General features: G+C 37.2%; 1 protein-coding gene across 1 annotated transcript in view; it reads left to right on the forward strand.

The window, feature by feature from the left end:
• The window catches only part of SPEF2 (sperm flagellar 2), a 187,517-nt gene that overhangs the window by 62,158 nt on the left and 106,494 nt on the right, over positions 1–18,865 (forward strand). The window contains exons 11-16 of the mRNA XM_077760172.1: positions 6,836–7,055; positions 8,823–8,977; positions 10,636–10,711; positions 12,078–12,139; positions 14,560–14,663; positions 16,161–16,417. Of these exons, the coding sequence (XP_077616298.1) occupies positions 6,836–7,055; positions 8,823–8,977; positions 10,636–10,711; positions 12,078–12,139; positions 14,560–14,663; positions 16,161–16,417 (874 nt within the window). The remainder of the gene's footprint in view (positions 1–6,835; positions 7,056–8,822; positions 8,978–10,635; positions 10,712–12,077; positions 12,140–14,559; positions 14,664–16,160; positions 16,418–18,865) is intronic.

An 18,865-nucleotide genomic window follows, 5' to 3' on the forward strand; every position in this document is an offset into this window, starting at 1 on the left:
ATTATACATTTTATTATATATTTTTATCTAATAAAATTTTATTATATAATTAAAAGAATTATATATAACAAACCTTGTGGAAGAGGGATATGGTAAAAAAAAATCTAGTTCCTCTTCACTAATGAACTAGCAAATCTCTTTAGCTCATTGTAGTTAAACTAGTAATCTTCATTTTGATCTGAATGTCCCTTTTGTCCAGTTCTTCTGACCTCCTTTTCACGCATCATGTTCTTGTTCCAACCTGAGATGATTACTTTGACTTACCCTTTATCTTTGATCTTTGCTTGGAAATGTTACCAACTGTATTTTTAAGATGAGTCTACAAAATGTGCTCCACCAAATCTTTGAGCCCCTTATCTCCACGGTTCAAGCTTTAGACCTTTTCCTAACCTAAGCATTCAGGTTACTGCATGGTGAACATTCTATCCCATTGTGTTGGGCCACATTCTACAACTAATTCAGTGATGGAACAGGGCTTTACTCTGATACCTTTGTGAGGAAGCACACCTCTCTGATTGGGGTGTAAGTGGCATGTAGTTTCTCCCATTGGGCTGAACCCTTCTGTGAGGCACTGTTATGTGCAACTCCGGCAGCAGCCTAAGAACTTCTTAGTTAAGCTTTGAAACTGCACGGCCACATAGGCTACTCACACAAGCATTTCATTCAATCTTTACAGCAACTGTGAGAAATACATACTATCACTCAAGGATGAGGGAATTGTCAAGAGTACAAAACAGGTAAGTAGCAGAACTATTCTGGGAATCCAGGTCATCTGATTTCAATCCCAGACTGGTTCCTCTAGAACAGATTAAATGCATTGCACAAAGTCATTGGAACGTTGGAAACTTTCCACTTAAAATGGCCTTGGACCTAAAGCCTTTTTATTTTAAAGTAATGTAACTTCTCTGTTTTTTTAAAAAAATTTTTTTTGTTAATGTTCATTTTTGAGAGAGACAGAGTGTGAGTTGGGGGGGGTGGGGAGAGAAAGAAGGAGACACAGAATCCAAAGCAGGCTCCAGGCTTTGAGCTGTCAGAACAGAGCCTGAAGCAGGGCTCAAACTCATGATGTCAAATGTGAGATCATGACCTGAGCTGATGTCAGACACTCAACTGACTGAGCCACCCAGGTGCCCCTCTGGTTTGTTTCTTAATTTGGTTTATTTCTGATTGGCCACATTACATAATTAATTATCATGTCTAATTAGAATTATAAGTGATTTCAATGAAAGAAAGCAGAGGCAAGCAATAAATTCCAGTTCAGTCAATGATTATGAAAAGCAATTCAGTTTTAGCTAATTTTGAATAAAGCATATAATTATGTACAAAATTGTCAGAAAAACTAAAACAAAATAAATTTTACAAATAAAGGATAGTTTGTGTAGAAGTAACACATATAATTATATTGATATACTAATAAATTCCACCATTTTTAAAGAAAAACCTATTGTGAATACTTTGGGGAATTTTTTTAATTTGTTTCAAAAAGCATTTCCTTATCTCATAATGTTATTATAACAGAAATTCTGTCTGCAAGCCATCTATATAGCACTTATGAAATCTGTCAGCTTATATTCTGAGCAAGAATTTTTTTTTGTCCGATATTTCATTGACATGAAAAGAATAATGATTTAAACAATGCAACAATAAAGGCATATATTTATTAATATATGAGATAAAGTATGTTTAAATTTATATATGACCTAGCATACATAAATATTTATGACATGTCATACAAAATATATAGTAATGTAAATATACAAATATAAAGATATATTCCTTATGTCCTCCTCAAAAAAAAATTCATATTAGCAGGAGTTGAAAAATTGGCCTATGTATTGTGAAAATATGCATTGAACTTTTTTCTTTATTTTAATAAAAATCTGTTTCATTTATTTAAGTCTATTTAGTTATTTTGAAAGAGAGAAGCAGAGGAGGGAGAAAGAGGATTCCAAGCAGGCTCTGCATTGTCAGTGCAGAGCCCGACACAGGGCTTGAACCCATGACTGTGAGATCATGACCTGAGCGGAAATCGAGAGTTGGATGATTAACCATCTGAGTCACCCAGGTGCCCCATTGTCTTTTGTTTTAGTTCTCTCTTTGGTTTTCTTTTTTTTTTTTTTTTAATGTTTTATTTATTTCTGAGAAAGAGAGACAGCATGAGCAGGGGAGGGTCAGAGAAAGGGAGACACAGAATCAGAAACAGGCTCCAGGCTCTGAGCTAGATGTCAGCACAGAGCCTGACGCACGGCTTGACCCCACCAACCGTGAGATCATGACCTGAACCGAAGTCGGAGGCTTAAGGGACTGAGCCACCCAGGCGCCCCTCTCTTTGGTTTTCTTAAGAACATAGGCTGCTGAGTTCATTTTCTCCCCCAGTGAATATTGCCCATTTTTTTCTAGCCCAATTATTTGGACTAAGAAGACTAAGTTAAGGCTAATTGGGAGCAAGTTGATTGAGGGCAAGTGATTGATTGATTGACTGATTATAGAGAGAGAGAGTATGTGTGGGAGTGAGGGAGAAGGGTAGAGAGAAAGAGGGAGAAAGAATGAGAATCCCAAGCAGGCTTCACACTCAGCCCAGAGCCCAACCCAGGACTCAATCCCTGGGCAGAAATCAAGAGTTGGACCCTTAAACAACTAACCTGCCCAGGTGCCCCTGCAAGTGATATATTTTAAAAAGTGCTAATAAAACTGATTATCTTTAAAAAGATTTGGAGAAAACTTGATTTTTCAAAAAAGCTGTTAAGCCTATATATCTTGAATTCATAATGTTTTGCACCACTGAAACAATACATCAGAGTATTTTGAAGTTTGAATAGTTAGGTAAATAGATTATATATACTAAGTCCAAATAATAAAATATAGCGTGTATTTCTATGTCATGTATTTCTACTCTTTGATCTGGTAGATTGGGGATAGAATATTTATATAATAATTGTTAACTACTTATGTTCCTAAATTTGTTTTATATGCTTCAGAAAAATTAGTATCGTACCTAATTTTTCAGTGACTTGTATATAAACTAAATCCTAATTCTTATCTATTTTTATGTCTTAGTTATTTTTATTATTATGGTGATATTAAAGCAACTTTGGACTCATTAGAAAGTACAATAAAGCAATGTGCTAATTTACTCTCCCACCAGTATTGAATGAAAAGTATGACTAACTTTTTTATGTTAGGCAAAATATGATGCATCATTGTTTTATTTCTGTGAATATCTTTATTTCTGTGAATTTGAACATTTCTTCAAAAACTCATTGGCCATTTTATTCTATTTTAAGTATTGACTGTTCATATTCCTTGTGCCTTTTTTTTTCTTTTGGGATATTTTTAATCTTATTACATACAGCTTTTTATAAACCAAGACTCTTAATCCTTTGTGAAACATATACATATATATGTATATATATATGACAGACACTTTCATTTTGTTTTTTACTTTTAAATTGTGTGTAAGTAGCGGCACCTGGGTAGCCCTGTCAGTTAAGTGTCCAACTTGGACTCGGTGGGTTCAAGCTCCCCCTCTGGCTCTGTGCTGACAGCTCAGAGCCTGGAGCCTGCTTTGGATTCTGTGTCTCCCTCTCTCCATTAGTCTCTCTCTCTGCCCTTCCCTGACTCAGGCTCTGTCTGTCTCTCTCTCTCTCTCTCTCTCTCCCTCAAAAATAAATAATCATTAAAAAAATTTTTTTAATTTTGTGTAAGTATGTTTAAGTAGGGGGGGAATGTGTAGAATATTTTATTTTCATATAACCAAATTTATCAGTCTTTTCTTTTATGGTTTTCCATCCTGGAGCATATAAGTGTTCATCCAGGTTTTGGTGCCTTCATGATTTCTTGGTTTCAGAATCTATTTTTATGAAAAATATAAGGATATCCAACTTCATTCTTTTCAAATATGTGGCCAATTATTCCAGTACCTGTTATGAAATAATGTACTTTTCTGCTACTATGAAATATAAATCTTATTATATACTAAATTCCTGTATATACTTAGATCTATTTATAGAATTTAAATTTTTGTGCACTGAACAGACTCATTTCTTTCTGAAACTCATTTTTCATTACTGTATCTTTTTAATGTTTATTGATTTATTTTGTGATTGAGAAAAAAAGAGCGAACATGAGTGGGGGAGGGACAGAAAGAGAGGGAGAGAGAGAATCCCAAGCAGGCTCCATGCTGTCAGTGCAGAGCCTGACACAGTTCAATCTCATAAACTGTGAGATCATGACCTGAGCTGAAATCAAGAGTCAAATGCTCAGCTGACTGAGCCATCCAGGGGCCCCTCATTAGTGTATTCTTAACAAGTGCTTAATATATGGTACGGTACACCCACTTTTACTTTCTTGAGTTTTTTAAATAAATATTTTTATTCATTCTATTTCTTCTTTTGCCTTAATTTTAGAATCATGTGTCATATGACACTAGCACTTTTGTTATTATATTCAGTCAGGTTAATTGGTAAGAATTAAATGGTTTATGGATTTGAACCTTATTTTTAATGCTTTATTTATTTTTGAGAGAGAGGGAGAGATAGAGCACATGCCGGGGAGGGACAGAAAGAGAAGGAGACACAAAATCTGAAGCAGGCTTCAGGCTCAAAGTCATGACCTGAGCCAAAGTCAGACACTTAACCAATTGAGCCCAACCCAGGCGTCCTTGTAGATTTGAACCTTCTAAACTTACCCTTTAATGAAGTTATTTTTTCTTATACTTCTCAGTGAAGTTTGAGGCTTCCTATATACAGGCTCTCTATTTCTTTGTTAATTCCAATGATTTTGTGAAAGTTTTTAACTGAAAGCAAAAACACTTGACTGCTGGGGCTCCTGGGTGGCTTAGTTGGTTAAGCGACCGACTTTCGCTTAGGTCATGATCTCACGGATCGTGGGTTCGAGCCCCGCATTGGGCTCTGTGCTGACTGCCAGTTCAGAGCCTGGAGCCTGTTTCAGAGTCTGTGTCTCCTTCTCTCTCTGACCCTCCCCTGCTCACGCTGTCTATCTCTCTCTCCTACAAATAAATAAAAACATTAAAAAAAAAAAAACCACTTGACTGCTGCTGAGGTAGTAGAAAAACAATTATTCCAAATATGTTAGATAGTTAAATTAATCAGTAGGTGGGCTCAAGAACCAGGTTCAAGGTTAATCTTCCAAGGGAAATGATCAGACCCCCCAAAGCAAGGTCTGATGAGAAAACTGTCACCGCTGCCACCATCATGGGCACTAGTAGTTAAGGTCACAGCTATCACCTCTGCATTAGGAATTCAAGTCTACAGAGCCTTCTTTACTTCTAGAGGCACTTCTACCTCTTCATCTTATTTGCACTGGCTAGAACTTCCAGAATAATGTCACTATTAATGATGAGTATCTTTTTCTTATTCCTGCCTTTAATGGGAAAAGAATGTGTCATTCATTTTTGTTCCCTATTTCATATCAGTCTGGAGAGTGTTAGGGGAATTATCTTCAAGTCATAACATATTAAAAGATTTGTTCTATTTCATTTTAATTTTACTTGTGTTTTTTTCCCTCATCAGACATGAATTTTCAATTTTATCAGATGTTTCTTGCTTAGAATGATCATATGCTTTTTTAAAAAAAATTTTAACCTATTAATGTAATATAGTAATAGGTTTAAAATCTCTTGTTTCTTCATATTATGTTACAAAATTGATACTCACTCTTTTCTTCATCTTTGTTCAGAACTAGAAGTAATTTATCACGATTAGACTGGACAAGTTCTATTAATAAAAAGTATCCTGATAGTTTTGCTCTGTATCCATTTGCATTTTTATGAGTCCCTCCCATTTTTATTTAAAATTACTTTCTCCTATTTTAATGCTTAGTTTGTTTCCCTTCTTTTTTATTTTAGATCTGGCATTTTATGGGACTGAATTTTCCTCTGAGTACAATTTGATCCCATCCCATATTTTTAATAAATCAAGTGTTTAATGTTTTTTTTTTTTGGCATTTATACTTTTAATTTCCCCTTTTAGCCAAGAATTATTTTAAAATAATGCTTTTAGGGGCGCCTGGGTGGCTTAGTCGGTTGAGCGTCCGACTTTCGCTTAGGTCATGATCTCGCGGTTCGTGGGTTCGAGCCCCGCGTAGGGCTCTGTGCTGCTTGCCAACTCGGAGCCTGGAGCCTGTTTCAGAGTCTGTGTCTCCCTCTCTCTCTGACCCTCCCCTGCTCACGCTGTCTCTCTCTCTCTCCTAGAAATAAATAAAAATATTTTAAAAAAAATAAAATAAAATAATGCTTTTAATTTTTAAGTCCTTACATTTCTCATATCTTTCAAAAACTGATTTCTAGTTTTATTACATAGAGGTAGAGAATGTGGTCTGTAGTGTGTTTTCTTACCTATAATTATTTGATCAATTCAGCAGGAAACCTGAAGAAAATAGTAGATTTAGAGGACACTGTATTGGGCATGAATGTTCTCTTTAATCTTTCTTTAAAATATTTTAAAGTAAGCTTAGTATTTGCATAAGATAGCAGGTAAACTATTATTGTTTTTTGTTTACTGATGGCAGCATCAATTTAAATGTCTCTATGCTCAACCTGAATTACAGTTTGTCTCAATTAACTCAATATGCCTATTTTCATAAACTGTTAAGGATTTTTGAGTTTTTCTTTTTACTTCTACATAGGAAGCTCATTTTTCTGCTCTCCTATATGAATGTATTATGTTATTACTCATTTATACAATACAATCATTTAAAGTATTAAATACTTTTGTTTGCTATAATTTGGGTTTATTTTCAATATTAACTTTTTTAATGTGGGTAAATACCACTTTTAAGAATATTCTGTTTTGTTTGTTTCCTTGTTATTTTGTAGAACATGGTTGGAGAGTGGACCTTATCAGAAGAAATGGTTGAGAATTTACCACCCTCCAATAATACCATATTGGGTCATGTGATTCACAGATTAATTGAAAAATCTCATCCTCCTCAAGTCAAAACAACAATAACAGAATTACCCTCATTTGCTATTAAAGGGTGCTTATTGGGGAAAACATTTAGTGGAAAAACTACTGCTCTAAAGGCTCTACAAAAAGGTAGAATTTCTTTCTTTTTTTTTTTTCTTTTCCTGTTTATTGGATTCTGTTTACATTGACTGTAGCTGCAAATGACTAGGTCTGTAGACAACATACTTAAGAGTCTGCTGATATATTGAGAAACTCTGTCATCATCAGAAATTTTATAATGGAGTAATCATATAAGTACTTGTCCACAGCAGGCACTTTTAGTATTTTAAAGTCATAAACTGGGACTGTCCCAAGCAAACCTGAAGATATGGACATGTTACATACTGATGGTACATAGTCTAGAGAAGTAGCAAGTTTTAAACTTTTCCTCATAGATTTATTTAGGTAAATAAATGAAGGGAGAAATTAATAATTTGTAACAAATACAAAAGAAATCTGCTTAAAATTATAAATGTGTTCATTTTTCACATCTGTTGAGTTCCATCTTTTTAATGAGCCTTTGGCTTTTTCTGTTGAAGTCCATTCAGCTAAAAACATAGGTTCCCATTGGTTTAGTTTGTTGGGTTTTTTTGTTTTGTTTTGTTTTGTTTTAATTTTTAATGTTTTATTTATTTCTAGGAGAGAGAGAGAGACAGCGCGAGCAGGGGAGGGTCAGAGAGAGAGGGAGTCACAGACTCTGAAACAGGCTCCAGGCTCTGAGCTGGCAGTCAGCTCAGTGCCTGACGCGGGGCTCGAACCCATGAACCGCGAGATCATGACCCAAGCAAAAGTCGGACGCTTCACCGACTAAGCCACCCAGGCGCCCCTAGTTCGTTTTTTTTTTTTTTAATTACACTTATTTTTTACTGTTTTTACTAGAAAACTCAAAATTTACAGGCTAGTCGATCTTAGACTATTCTAATGCAGAGAAAAGTAGAGTAGATCGTTATTGAGATGTTAGAAGTACCTTCTTAAGCAGCTTGACAAAAGCACAATGAGATACTACTTCACACGCACTAGGATGGGTATAATTAAAAAAAAAAAAGAAAAGAAAACAACAAGTGTTGGTGAGGAGGTGTTGCGTGGAACACCTTGCCGGTGGGAATATAGAATGGTGCAACCAGTATGGAAAGCAGTTTGGTGGTTCCTCAATAAATTAAACGAAGTATTACCATATGATTCCAATAATTCCAGTATGGAATATATACCCCAAAGGACTGAAAACAAATGTTCAAAATAAATCTTGTGCAGAAATATCCATAGCAGCACTATTAAAAATACCCAAAAGGTGGGGGAAAAGTCCATCACCTGATGAATGGATAACAAATATAGTATATCTATACAATGAAATATTACTCAGCCATAAAAAAGGAGTGAGTACTACTAATACATGCTACAACATGAATGTACCTTGAAAACATGATGCTAAATGAAAGAAATGAGACACAAAAGGCCACATATTGTATGATTCCATTGGTGTGAAATATCCAGACTAGGCAAACCCAGAGACAGAAGGCAATTTAGTGGTTGCTGGGGGCAGAGATAAGAGGTAAGGAGTGAATGCTTAGTGGGTATCTGGTCTCCTCTTCAGGTGAGGAGAACTTTATGGAACAAGATAGTGGTGATGGTTAGACATGTAAATGGCCTAAAGAGCTCTGAGGCATATCTTTTACAAAAGTTAAAATGGTTCAATTTATGTTATGTGAATTTTACCATAATAAAAAAAAAACCAGCTTAATCCAAAAGGCAATTCTAGGGAGCCCAAACGACAGTGTTATGGGGTGAAGCCAGCACAGAAGGATAATTATGTCAATTTTCTAAATGAAGTTATTAATAAAATTGCCTGCTGTACTTTAGACTTTCCTATTCAGATACTTTCTATTGACACTCTTGTCCAAGAAGCTATCAAAGCATTTCATGACAATGAAAAAGTCAGTGAAGCCCTACCAATTGAGAAAGAAGATGAAAAAAAGGCTCTGCCAGTTCAGCAAGAAAAGAGTAAAGAAAGCCAGGCAAGTGTGTTTTAGTTTTCTGCTCCTCATATTCTAGAGATTTGAAGTTGGATGGAATCTAAGAGATCTTCTAGACCAGAGGTTAGCAATGTTTTCTGTAAAGGTCCAGAGAGAAAATATTTTAGGTTTTGTGGGCCAAGAGGCAAAACCAAAGTTGCTATGTGGACATTTACATAGCGAAAGAGAAGATTCCTCCCTGCCACTCCCCCAACATATCCCAGTTTGCCTGGGTGGGTTATCCAGGGTGGTTGGCCCACTTCATGCCCAGCTACCAATAGCTGGAGACAATCTCCTGAAGAAAGAGCCACACGCTGGTAAGACTGGTAAGGGGGGAAAGGGGCTAACTTGCAAGAGGTAGGAGGTGGGTGGGGTATGTGTGCTATGGGCAGAGGTCACCAAGTCACCAGCTCTCAGAGTTATATCCCACCACTGAGACCCTGGCAGTGGCCAACAGTGGAGTCTCCATTGCAAAGAGACTGTGCCAGCTTTGGGCCATGACTGATGACTGAGGCATATGTGGGGGGGGGGAGAACAGAGAAGGGGTGAAGGGGTTACCAGACTTGGTCCCTTGGCTCACAATGGTATTCCGCAGAGGGATGCCCAGGGACTATATGCAAAACAGTTGGTCTGTGAGTAGATCTCAATCAGAGGGGTTAGTGAAGGAGGAGGAGGTCTTCTTGTGGTTTACCTGTATCACATTCCCATAAATACTGCATCTTTCTACATAATTGCATGAAGAGTCTCAGGTAGGAAACAGCAGAATGTGGCCCCACCTTGAGAATCATAATGTGGTCCAGCACCCTCATTTTAAAGGAGAGACAATAGAGGTCCCAAGGATGAATTGGCTTGCTTGGGATCAGAAGGCATATTGATGGCTAAGCTTTGAGTAGAAACCCAGATTCTAAATCCAATATTCTTTCCCCTACCTTATGTTGTCTCTGCAATTGAATAAATTAGCAGAGATCTAACCCAGATCATTTGCATCAGCTGCAAAATAAATACCATTTAACCACAAATTATGAAAATAATTAGGAGGTGTGTGGGTTGCCTCTTATTCTGATGATAGACAGTGTACATGTTTTGTCCTTATTTTCTTATGGCTCTGACAGACACCTCTAGGACTGTTCTTTGTAAAATAGTGTTCCATAAACTCCACCTCTTTCTCAGGTTTCACTGCATTTTTTAAAAAATTTTTAAGTGTTTACTTATATTTGAGAGAGAGAGACAGAAACAGAGTGTGAGCAGGGGAGGGGCAAAGGGAGAGGGAGACAGAATCTGAAGCAGGTTCTAGGTTCCAAGCTGTTAAGACAGAGCCTGATGCAGGACTTTAACTCACAGACTGTGAGATCATGACCTGAGCTGTAGCCTGATGCTTAACTGACTGAGCCACTCACTGTATTTTCAAAACAGCAGTTCCTGTATTTTACATAATAATTGAAGGCCATTGGAAAGACAGAGTACACCACAGGCTACTGTGTGTTTCTATAAGAATAATCATCAATTTTATGTGTTTTCAGAAATCATTCAGTTATTCTTAATATCATCAATGTTATAGATAAAATAGTGTTAACCTTATTTATAGAAATAAAAATTTTGATGTTATTAAAATGTGACAATGTTAAAATTTCTGTGAGCGTATGTGTGTTTTCTCCCCAAAGGACCTACAGAATGTATTTGCAGCTTATCCACCTTCAGATGAAGCATTGCCAGAAACAGAAGATAAAACTGTACTTAGTAAGTGAGATATCAAAACAAATCATCCATTGTTTACATTAGACAGATATTTAGTGCAAAAAGTTTGTGCACATGTGTGTGAGCAAACTTGCTTTTAAGGAAAGAAAGGGGAGACAAGGGGAGTTTTGCATAGTTGTCTACCTGGTAATTTAACAGAGAGAGCAAAGTAAATACAGAAGTCCCCAACCTTTGTCTATAAATAGGGATAAGAGATGAGTATTACAAAGGAATCATTTTAAGCTCCTTCAAGTAGTTGCTCAGTTTTGTTGTGCTTGTGGTAACAGTTGGGATAAACCCTCCCTCTCCCTGGCTTTGCAGGGAGATGGCAGTTTATTGTTTCTTTTCGCCCAAGAAGATCTGAGTGAGTGGTAGGGTTGGGGCTCCCTGCACACTGCTGTGTTCTTCACTGTTTGAGGGAGGCTACGGGGTCTGGTCTCTTGCTCCCCCACTCCCCCCGAAGAGTGGTTCCCTACATAAAGTTTATGTCCAGCCTTGGGCAAGGCAAATAAATAGAACCAAGCTTCCAAACCTAATAAAAAGTTACGTCATTTGGGATTTGGTTTCTAGTCTTTAATATGCTTTTTAGAAACATTAAAGGAAAACAATGTTAAGTCTTCAATATCTTTTCTAGCTGTGCTAGTGAAGGCTTGCCATATTTAATAGTTTCCTCATATTCTAGCATAAAGTTCAGATCATCCTGTGGGCATGTCATTATTGCCGTCACCACCGGACTGTGTGGTGAGCATGGAGCTCTCCAAGAGCAGTTGTGTTTTCCATCTTTTAAGAGGGTGTAATCCGTCCCTTATGTGTTTCTTACAGGATAATTTTCATTGCTTTTTAATCTATTATAAGTATTGCATGACATATTTTATTACAAAAGTCTAGTTAATTATAAACAGACTCTGAAAACTTGGTTTTCCCCCCATAGAATTCAAGTAAAAAACCCTACTGACTTCTAGACTTTTCTACTTTTAGACGTATTTGTTACTTGTAACTTGATAATTCAGGAAAATAAAATTTAACAAATTAACATTCTAACAAATTTTCTTCAGACACTCAGCTATTTTTCTGAAAAAAAAAAAAAAAAAACAACCCAACAATATTAAAGTATTTCTAATGATATTATTATGAGTGAGCCATAACAGAAGGAAGTGGAAAACACCAAGCCACACAATGGCCAGGATTTTAATGTTGCAGAACAAAGATGAAGACATTCTGTGGTGACTCTATTACTTCTTTCCTCCAAGCATCTCAGGCATGGCTGGATCCAATAACCTATCTGTCCAAGACCATGGATGATCAGATACTAACATGGTTGTTAGTGGTAAATACTGGACTTTATTCTTATTACTTTTCCTATCGCTAGGTACTGAGACAAATAAAACTGCAAAAGCTGAAGAAGTCAAATCAAGTGATAGTTTCTCTGAAGTAAGTACTGTAACTAATTTTGGCTACTAGTAGATTGAAATATGTCATGATTTATAGTTTCTTGGTATCTCTTCAAATGGAATGAAATAGTAATGTGGTCCTTTTTTGGTTTAAAGTAAATATTATGGTAAAATATTAACTAAATCTGAGTTACTTAATATTCTTTATATTCTTAATATTCTTTATCTCTAAAGCAGTGGAAATTGCTATTCAGTTTTACCAGGTAAGAAAGTAACCGTGTGCTTCTTAAATTTTAGTCAGATGTCAGGGCGCCTGGGTGGCTTAGTGGTTAAGCGTCCAACTTTCACGTAGGTCATGATCTCGTGGTTTGTGGGTTCGGGCCCCACATCGGGCTCTGTGCTGACAGCCAGCTCAGAGCCTGGAGCCTGTTTCAGTCTGTGACTCCCTCTCTCTCTGACCCTCCCCTGCTCACGCTGTCTCTCTCTCTCTCTCTCCTAGAAATAAATAAAACATTAAAAAAAAAAATTTAGTCAGATGTCAAGCTTATATTTATATGTTTTTCTTTACCATTTAATTTATTACTTTTCTTTCCTTTTCTATCCTCTTTACCTTTAAATACTTTTTTTCCCCAGAACTTCTCCTTAGACTTATTGGTGACTCTACAGAATTTTTTATTAATCCCTGAAATATTCACAACAATTCACTCATTGTTACTTCTAATGGAAACTAGCAATTCCTTGTATAGTATTACTTTTATGTATATGGAGATATCTTTTTGTTATCAAATAGAATGTCCTGATTAATCAAGTGAGATTTTATTTGCTTTATTTTCATTATACTTAGTTACTTTTATTATGCATTTCTCCTTGGGAAACAATTTTAGTTTTCAAATATTTTAGATTTCAAAACTTCTTAAAGATATAAAATGTTTTGGAAGGATATACACCAAACTGTAAGTATGACAGCAGTAAAGAGGGAAATGGGCTTAGAGAAAGTGATGAAGGGGAATTTATCATTTTTACTCTGTGTATTTGCAATATAAATTAACAGAAAGGCTAAGTGTACTTTTTTAAGTTTTTTTAATGTTTTATTTATTTCTGAAAGAGAGAGACAGCATGAACAGGGGAGGGTAAGAGAGAGAGGGAGACACAGAATCCGAAACAGGCTCCAGACTCTGAGCTAGCTGTCAGCACAGAGCCTGACGCGGGGCTCTAACCCACGAACCATGAGATCATGACCTGAGCCGAAGTCGGACGCTTAACCGATTGAGCCACCCACAGTGCGCCTATATATTTTATATTTACTTTTATTGAGTTTCAATCCTCTAAATACCATATTCAATTCAACTCAAAGAGCATACTATTTTTGGTGCACTGTTGTAATTATTTGGGGTATGTCAATGAACAGAAAAGGCAAGGTTCTTGGACCTTAAGGAGTGTACATTCTAATGTAGACAGATAACAAACCGTAAACACAGAGTAAATGAATTATATGACCCATTAGATATTAATGAGTCAGAAGCAAGGAAAATATAGTGTGGAGTATGGGGTCAGAAGCACAGGTCAAGGCCTGTGGGCAAAGAGGGAAGGTTGCTGTATTAAACGGGATATGCCTTCTTTGAGAAAGTGAGATCTAACCAGATTGAAAGAAGATTGAGGGAACCTGCCAAGTGCATCTAGGGAAGCATTTCAGGCAGTAAGAATAGCTGGATGGCAGCCATGAGGCAGGAAGGTGCCTGGCCAGCAAAGTGGGATAATAGTAAGGTCTAAAGTTAGAGAGATGAGCAGGAAGGGAGAAAAATCAGGTCAGCCTTACAGGCACAATGAGGACATTTGAAGTAAACAAGGAAATTTTACAGGGTTTTGAGTAGACATCTGATATCATTTGACTTGTAAAATACTCACTGGTGGTTAAGAATCAGCACTAGGGAATTTTCCTATGCATACAGCAGCTTTATTGGACTAGCCCTTCTACAGATAACTATCAATGCTGGACAATATAGAAAAGCTACTTATTTGATGGCCAAAAGCCAACTGTAAAAAATCAAAGTGGCAGACAGGCAGGCAGCATAAAGCTGCATGGAACTGGACCACTGAATGAAGGGAACTTCCCTGGTCAAGAGGCATGCTGGTACAGCTTATCCCAGAGCCACACCATGTCTGTGTGGCACAGCAGTGGCTAGAAACGTTCAAGAGTTTCAATTTAAGGTACTAGAAAATGAAGGCTGGCAATGCCAGAGCAGCTGAGAATTAAGAAGAAGATCTTGGCAAGGAGGGAGCCACACAGAGGGGCCTCAATATCCATACACCCTTCCCCTGAATGCTCAGCTGACTCCAGAATTGTACCAGATGATCAGTGTCTTCACCAGAGAGCATGACTATTTCACGTTCCCCCCACAAACACTTGGATTCTGACTTTTAAATTAGTTGTATTCAACCACTCATTGTTTATTTTCACAGCTCACTGTGCGTGCTCAACTTGGTGCAAAATCAGAAAAGTTGCTGAAGAAAGGAAAGAGCATTTCTGACATGTTGCTAGTTAGCATCCTGGTAAATGCTATTAAGTATGTATTTTTTTAATCTATTAATATATCCTTTATCAGACAGCAATATATAAAGAACAATATAGTATTTTTATTTTTAATATCTAATAAATACTGTTCATCTACGTGATAAAACCTAACAGTGAGATAAAGATATGTTTTGTGATTTTTTGTGCTTATATTTCACTTCCCCCACTTTACCAGTCTTCACTCACCCAGGTGAGGGTCAGGTTCTATTCCCTTAGGAATTCAAGAAAAAGTTAGACACTTGGAAAAATCAAGGGACAGATTATAGAGGGGAGGGATCCTGATTGTGGGGTCACAGGTCAGTGCCCTTCCTTGCTTTCTGTTTCAGGAGAAGGAAATGGACCCAGGGATCCAAAGGCTGGTCAGTACTGGATGGGAAGGCAATGAGAAAGGGAGGTTGCACCGACAAGAAAGGAGTTCTAACAGAGAAAGAAATAAAATCGTAACTTTTAATCCAAAAACACAAATCTCAATTTTACATAATTAGGGGTTTAGAACAGCAGAGTTGAAGTTTATTCCCCTTTCATATGGTTTTTCAAGTTAAAGACCCAAAATAATAATTCTTAGGGCTTGATTCTCTATGGAGGATGTGGTACTGAAAGCAAAGACCCAAGAAGTGCTCCTGACACTACAACTTCTAATCTAACTGAGATAAAGAAGACTCACTTGATGTTTTCTCAATTACGAAGTACAATAATTATTCATTGTATAGTGAAGTGAATGAGAGCAGAGTTCAGGTTAGGCGGTTATGGCTCCATGCTGGACTGGGCAGAGTAGGAGGGCCTCTCCAGGTTGGCATTTTGAGTATCCACAGTGTGCTAACCTCAGTGCTGGGTTCTTAAAATGAATCATTTCAGTTTATCCTCATAACTGCCCTGTGAGGTATGTTATCCCACTATGTGTAGAAGAGAAACAGGTTCAAACCTATGACCACAAGCTAGAAAATATAATGCTTATTTACCTAAGTGAGGAAATCAGTTTGTTTGAAGTAAATGACTCAAAACTGTGAGAGACATAGTTATAAGGAGGTAAGTTGTGGCCAGTTAGTTTTTTTGTTTGTTTTTGTTTTTTTTAAGTTTATTTATTCTGAGAGAGAGATAAGGGGAGAGAGAGAAAGAGAGCGAGAGAACAAGTGAGGTATGGGTAGAGAGGAGGGACAGAGGATTCAGAGCAGGCCCAGCACTGACAGCACAGAGCCCGATGTGGGGCTTAAACTCACAATCTGTGAGATCATGGCCTGAGCCAATGTTGGACGCTTAACCAACTCCTGAAATATATTTGGAGGGCAGCAGGGACCTACAGAAAGATTTTAAGCAAAGGAGTGATTGTGGTGCATTTATAAGCCTCATGTTAGCTGTAAGGTAATAAAATTTGTGCCAAAGGAGGTTACTGTGAAGTTGCAGGAAAGGTAAAGGCAAGACTCATTGTATTGTTACGTCCAAAGTACTTGTATTTATCAAAATGTTAACAGTTTGTCCATTTTCAATTTAGTAAGATACCTGTGGATCAAGGATGGGTCTTGGATGGTTTTCTGATGACCTTAAACCAAGCAAAACTTCTGGAGGAAGCTCTCACGGGCTGCAACAGAGAGATTCTAGAAATGGAGGAAAAGAAAGCACAAATATCCACATTGGTTGTTGACACTACAACCCCCAACGAAGTGCCTCTTCCCCCTTCTGCATTTGATTTTGTCATGTTATTAGATATTTCAGATAATTCCTCACTGGATCGCATGAATGATACAATGGGTAAGCTGGACATTTTACCCCTTTGTTTTGATATTCTTTTGTATATCTCAAAACTCTTTGTTCATTTCTTCTTTGACCAAACCAGTGAATATTCCCATTTACAATTAGAAGTGGCAATAAGAAATCCATTTTAGATTTTCCAAAGAATTATGTAGCAGAGCACGTTTGCCTCCTGCTTTAACCTTGGTGTTGAGCACTGCAGAGAACTAGCAGAGAATTCTGTGCTGACTGCGAGCATCTCACAGAACACTTCCCTCAAAGTGGCAGCTCCCCTGGCACAGAGATGCCCTTTTTGAGACTTGTATGCATAGAAAAGCTTCTTGTGGTTGGTTAGTACATCTTGATGGGTCACCCTAATGAAGGTCATAAATCACATCTGTTCTGCATAGCAAGGATCTGATAACATCCTTCCTTGAGATTGTGTGTGAAGTTAGAGGAGCAGATATCAGTTGGCTGAAGTTCTCACATGACGAGGTTGAATAGTCTTCCCAACAGTCATGCTGTATTGAGTACTTTTTGTCATTGGAATGCAAATATTTATTCCACAGATTAAATACTTATGGGGAAAGCATATCTTCTTGAACTTTGTCTTGCCAACTTATGAGAAAGTTTGACCATGGGAAAGTTACTTCATTATTCTAAACCAGAGTTTCGCAATCTGTATCATAAAATGCCTCATTGCATTTTACAGGTATTAAAGGAAAACTGTTTTTTTACTCACAACACCACTGACACCAAATGTGCAGGACTCCTATCCTACCCAAGTCTCCAGTTCTCGGGAGACACCAAATGACTCTACAATTTAATTCAGTACTGGCACTAACTACTGATAATTAGGGAAGACTCCACAGGTTAATGGCTCAGCCCCCTAAAACTGCCCCCAAGTCCAATTTCAAGTAGTAGATCCCTTGGTTACCCACACTTCTGTTTGATGTGGCTGGAAATCGGGAGTTTCCATGACCCTTCCTCAGGTTTGAATTTGCTATAATGACTCATAGAACTCATAGAACACTTACTATTACTGGTTTATTATAAAGGATATCGTAAAGGATACAAATGAACAGCCAGATGAAGAGGAATATAGTGCAAGGTCTGGAAGAATCTCAGGCTCAGGAGCTCTGGTTTCCATGGAGCTTGGGTTACACTACCCTCCTGACATGTGATGTGTTCACCATCCCGGAAGCCCTATGAACCCCTTGGTTTAGAGTTTTTATGGCAGTTCTAATAAGCATGATTGATTAAATCATTGGTCATTGGTGACTAACTCAGCTCTCAACCCCACTCCCCTTCCTAGAAGTCTAAGGTCAAGGCTGAAAGTTCCAGCCTACTAATCACATGGTTGGTTCCTCTGGCCACCAGGCCCCATCTTCCAAGGGTCCTCTCATTAGCATTAACTCAGGTCATGTTGAAAGGGGCTTATCATGAATAAGAAAAAATACTCCTCACACCTACCACTCAGGAAATTACAGGTGTTTTCCAAGCTCTTTGTCAGGAGCCAGAGAAAAAGACCAAATATGTTTTTCTTATTATATCACATTATCAGTGGTATTAAATGAAATACATATAAAACACTTAGGATAGTATCTGGCACATGTTAATAAACATGTAGCCAATACATCAAGAAGAATTATGAAAGACTTGAAAATGGACAAGACATTATTGGATATCCTTTGAGTAGAAAGCTGATTATAGTCTTTTGGACCCCTTTGGACTATCTGCATCCATGGGAGTCTGTGCCTTTCATTGACTTTGACTCAGATCTATAACTCTATAAATTATAGGAAACTAATAGCAATTCAAATGATTCTTGTCCATAGACATGCAAATGAATTTTACTCAATTAATATGTAATTAATTTCTAAACTTTTGAAGAGATTACAAGTATTATATTGCTCTATACATTGTAACCGGTTTTCATCTATTAACATGTATTTGAGCATTCCTGATTGCCGATAGCCTATTATTCCAATTCTCATTTGAACTGACACACATCCTTCTGGTTCCCTCATTAATTCAAAAGTTAAATAATACCTTTTTACCTTTGTTTGAGAATCTTGGTTTTACCTTTATAAAAACAGTATCCTTTAACAAATAGCAATACTTATCATTCTTTTATTACTGCTGTTATTACTAATACAGTGACATTCAGAGCTGGGAGAGACCTAAGGGGTCATCTATTTCAATGCTTTCATTTATAGACGGTAATGTAAAGCATGAGCACTTGACTTGCCCAAGGTCATACTCATCCTTGTTTTGAGTTTGTGTAATTTTGAGGTCTTCTTTTATTGTTTACTTAAATAAAATGACAAAACCATTAGATACTACTTTAGCTATTGATCCCAGTAGTTTAAACTGGGTGCTGTCAACCAAATCTTAAAAGAGAGAACTTACTTCTATCCATAAAGGGAGTAGGAGCAATGCAGACTATAGTGATGACTCTGCTTGAAA

The sequence above is a fragment of the Crocuta crocuta genome, unplaced genomic scaffold (genome assembly GCF_008692635.1).
Source record: "Crocuta crocuta isolate KB4526 unplaced genomic scaffold, BGI_CrCroc_1.0 scaffold150, whole genome shotgun sequence".
Lineage (NCBI taxonomy): Eukaryota > Metazoa > Chordata > Mammalia > Carnivora > Hyaenidae > Crocuta > Crocuta crocuta.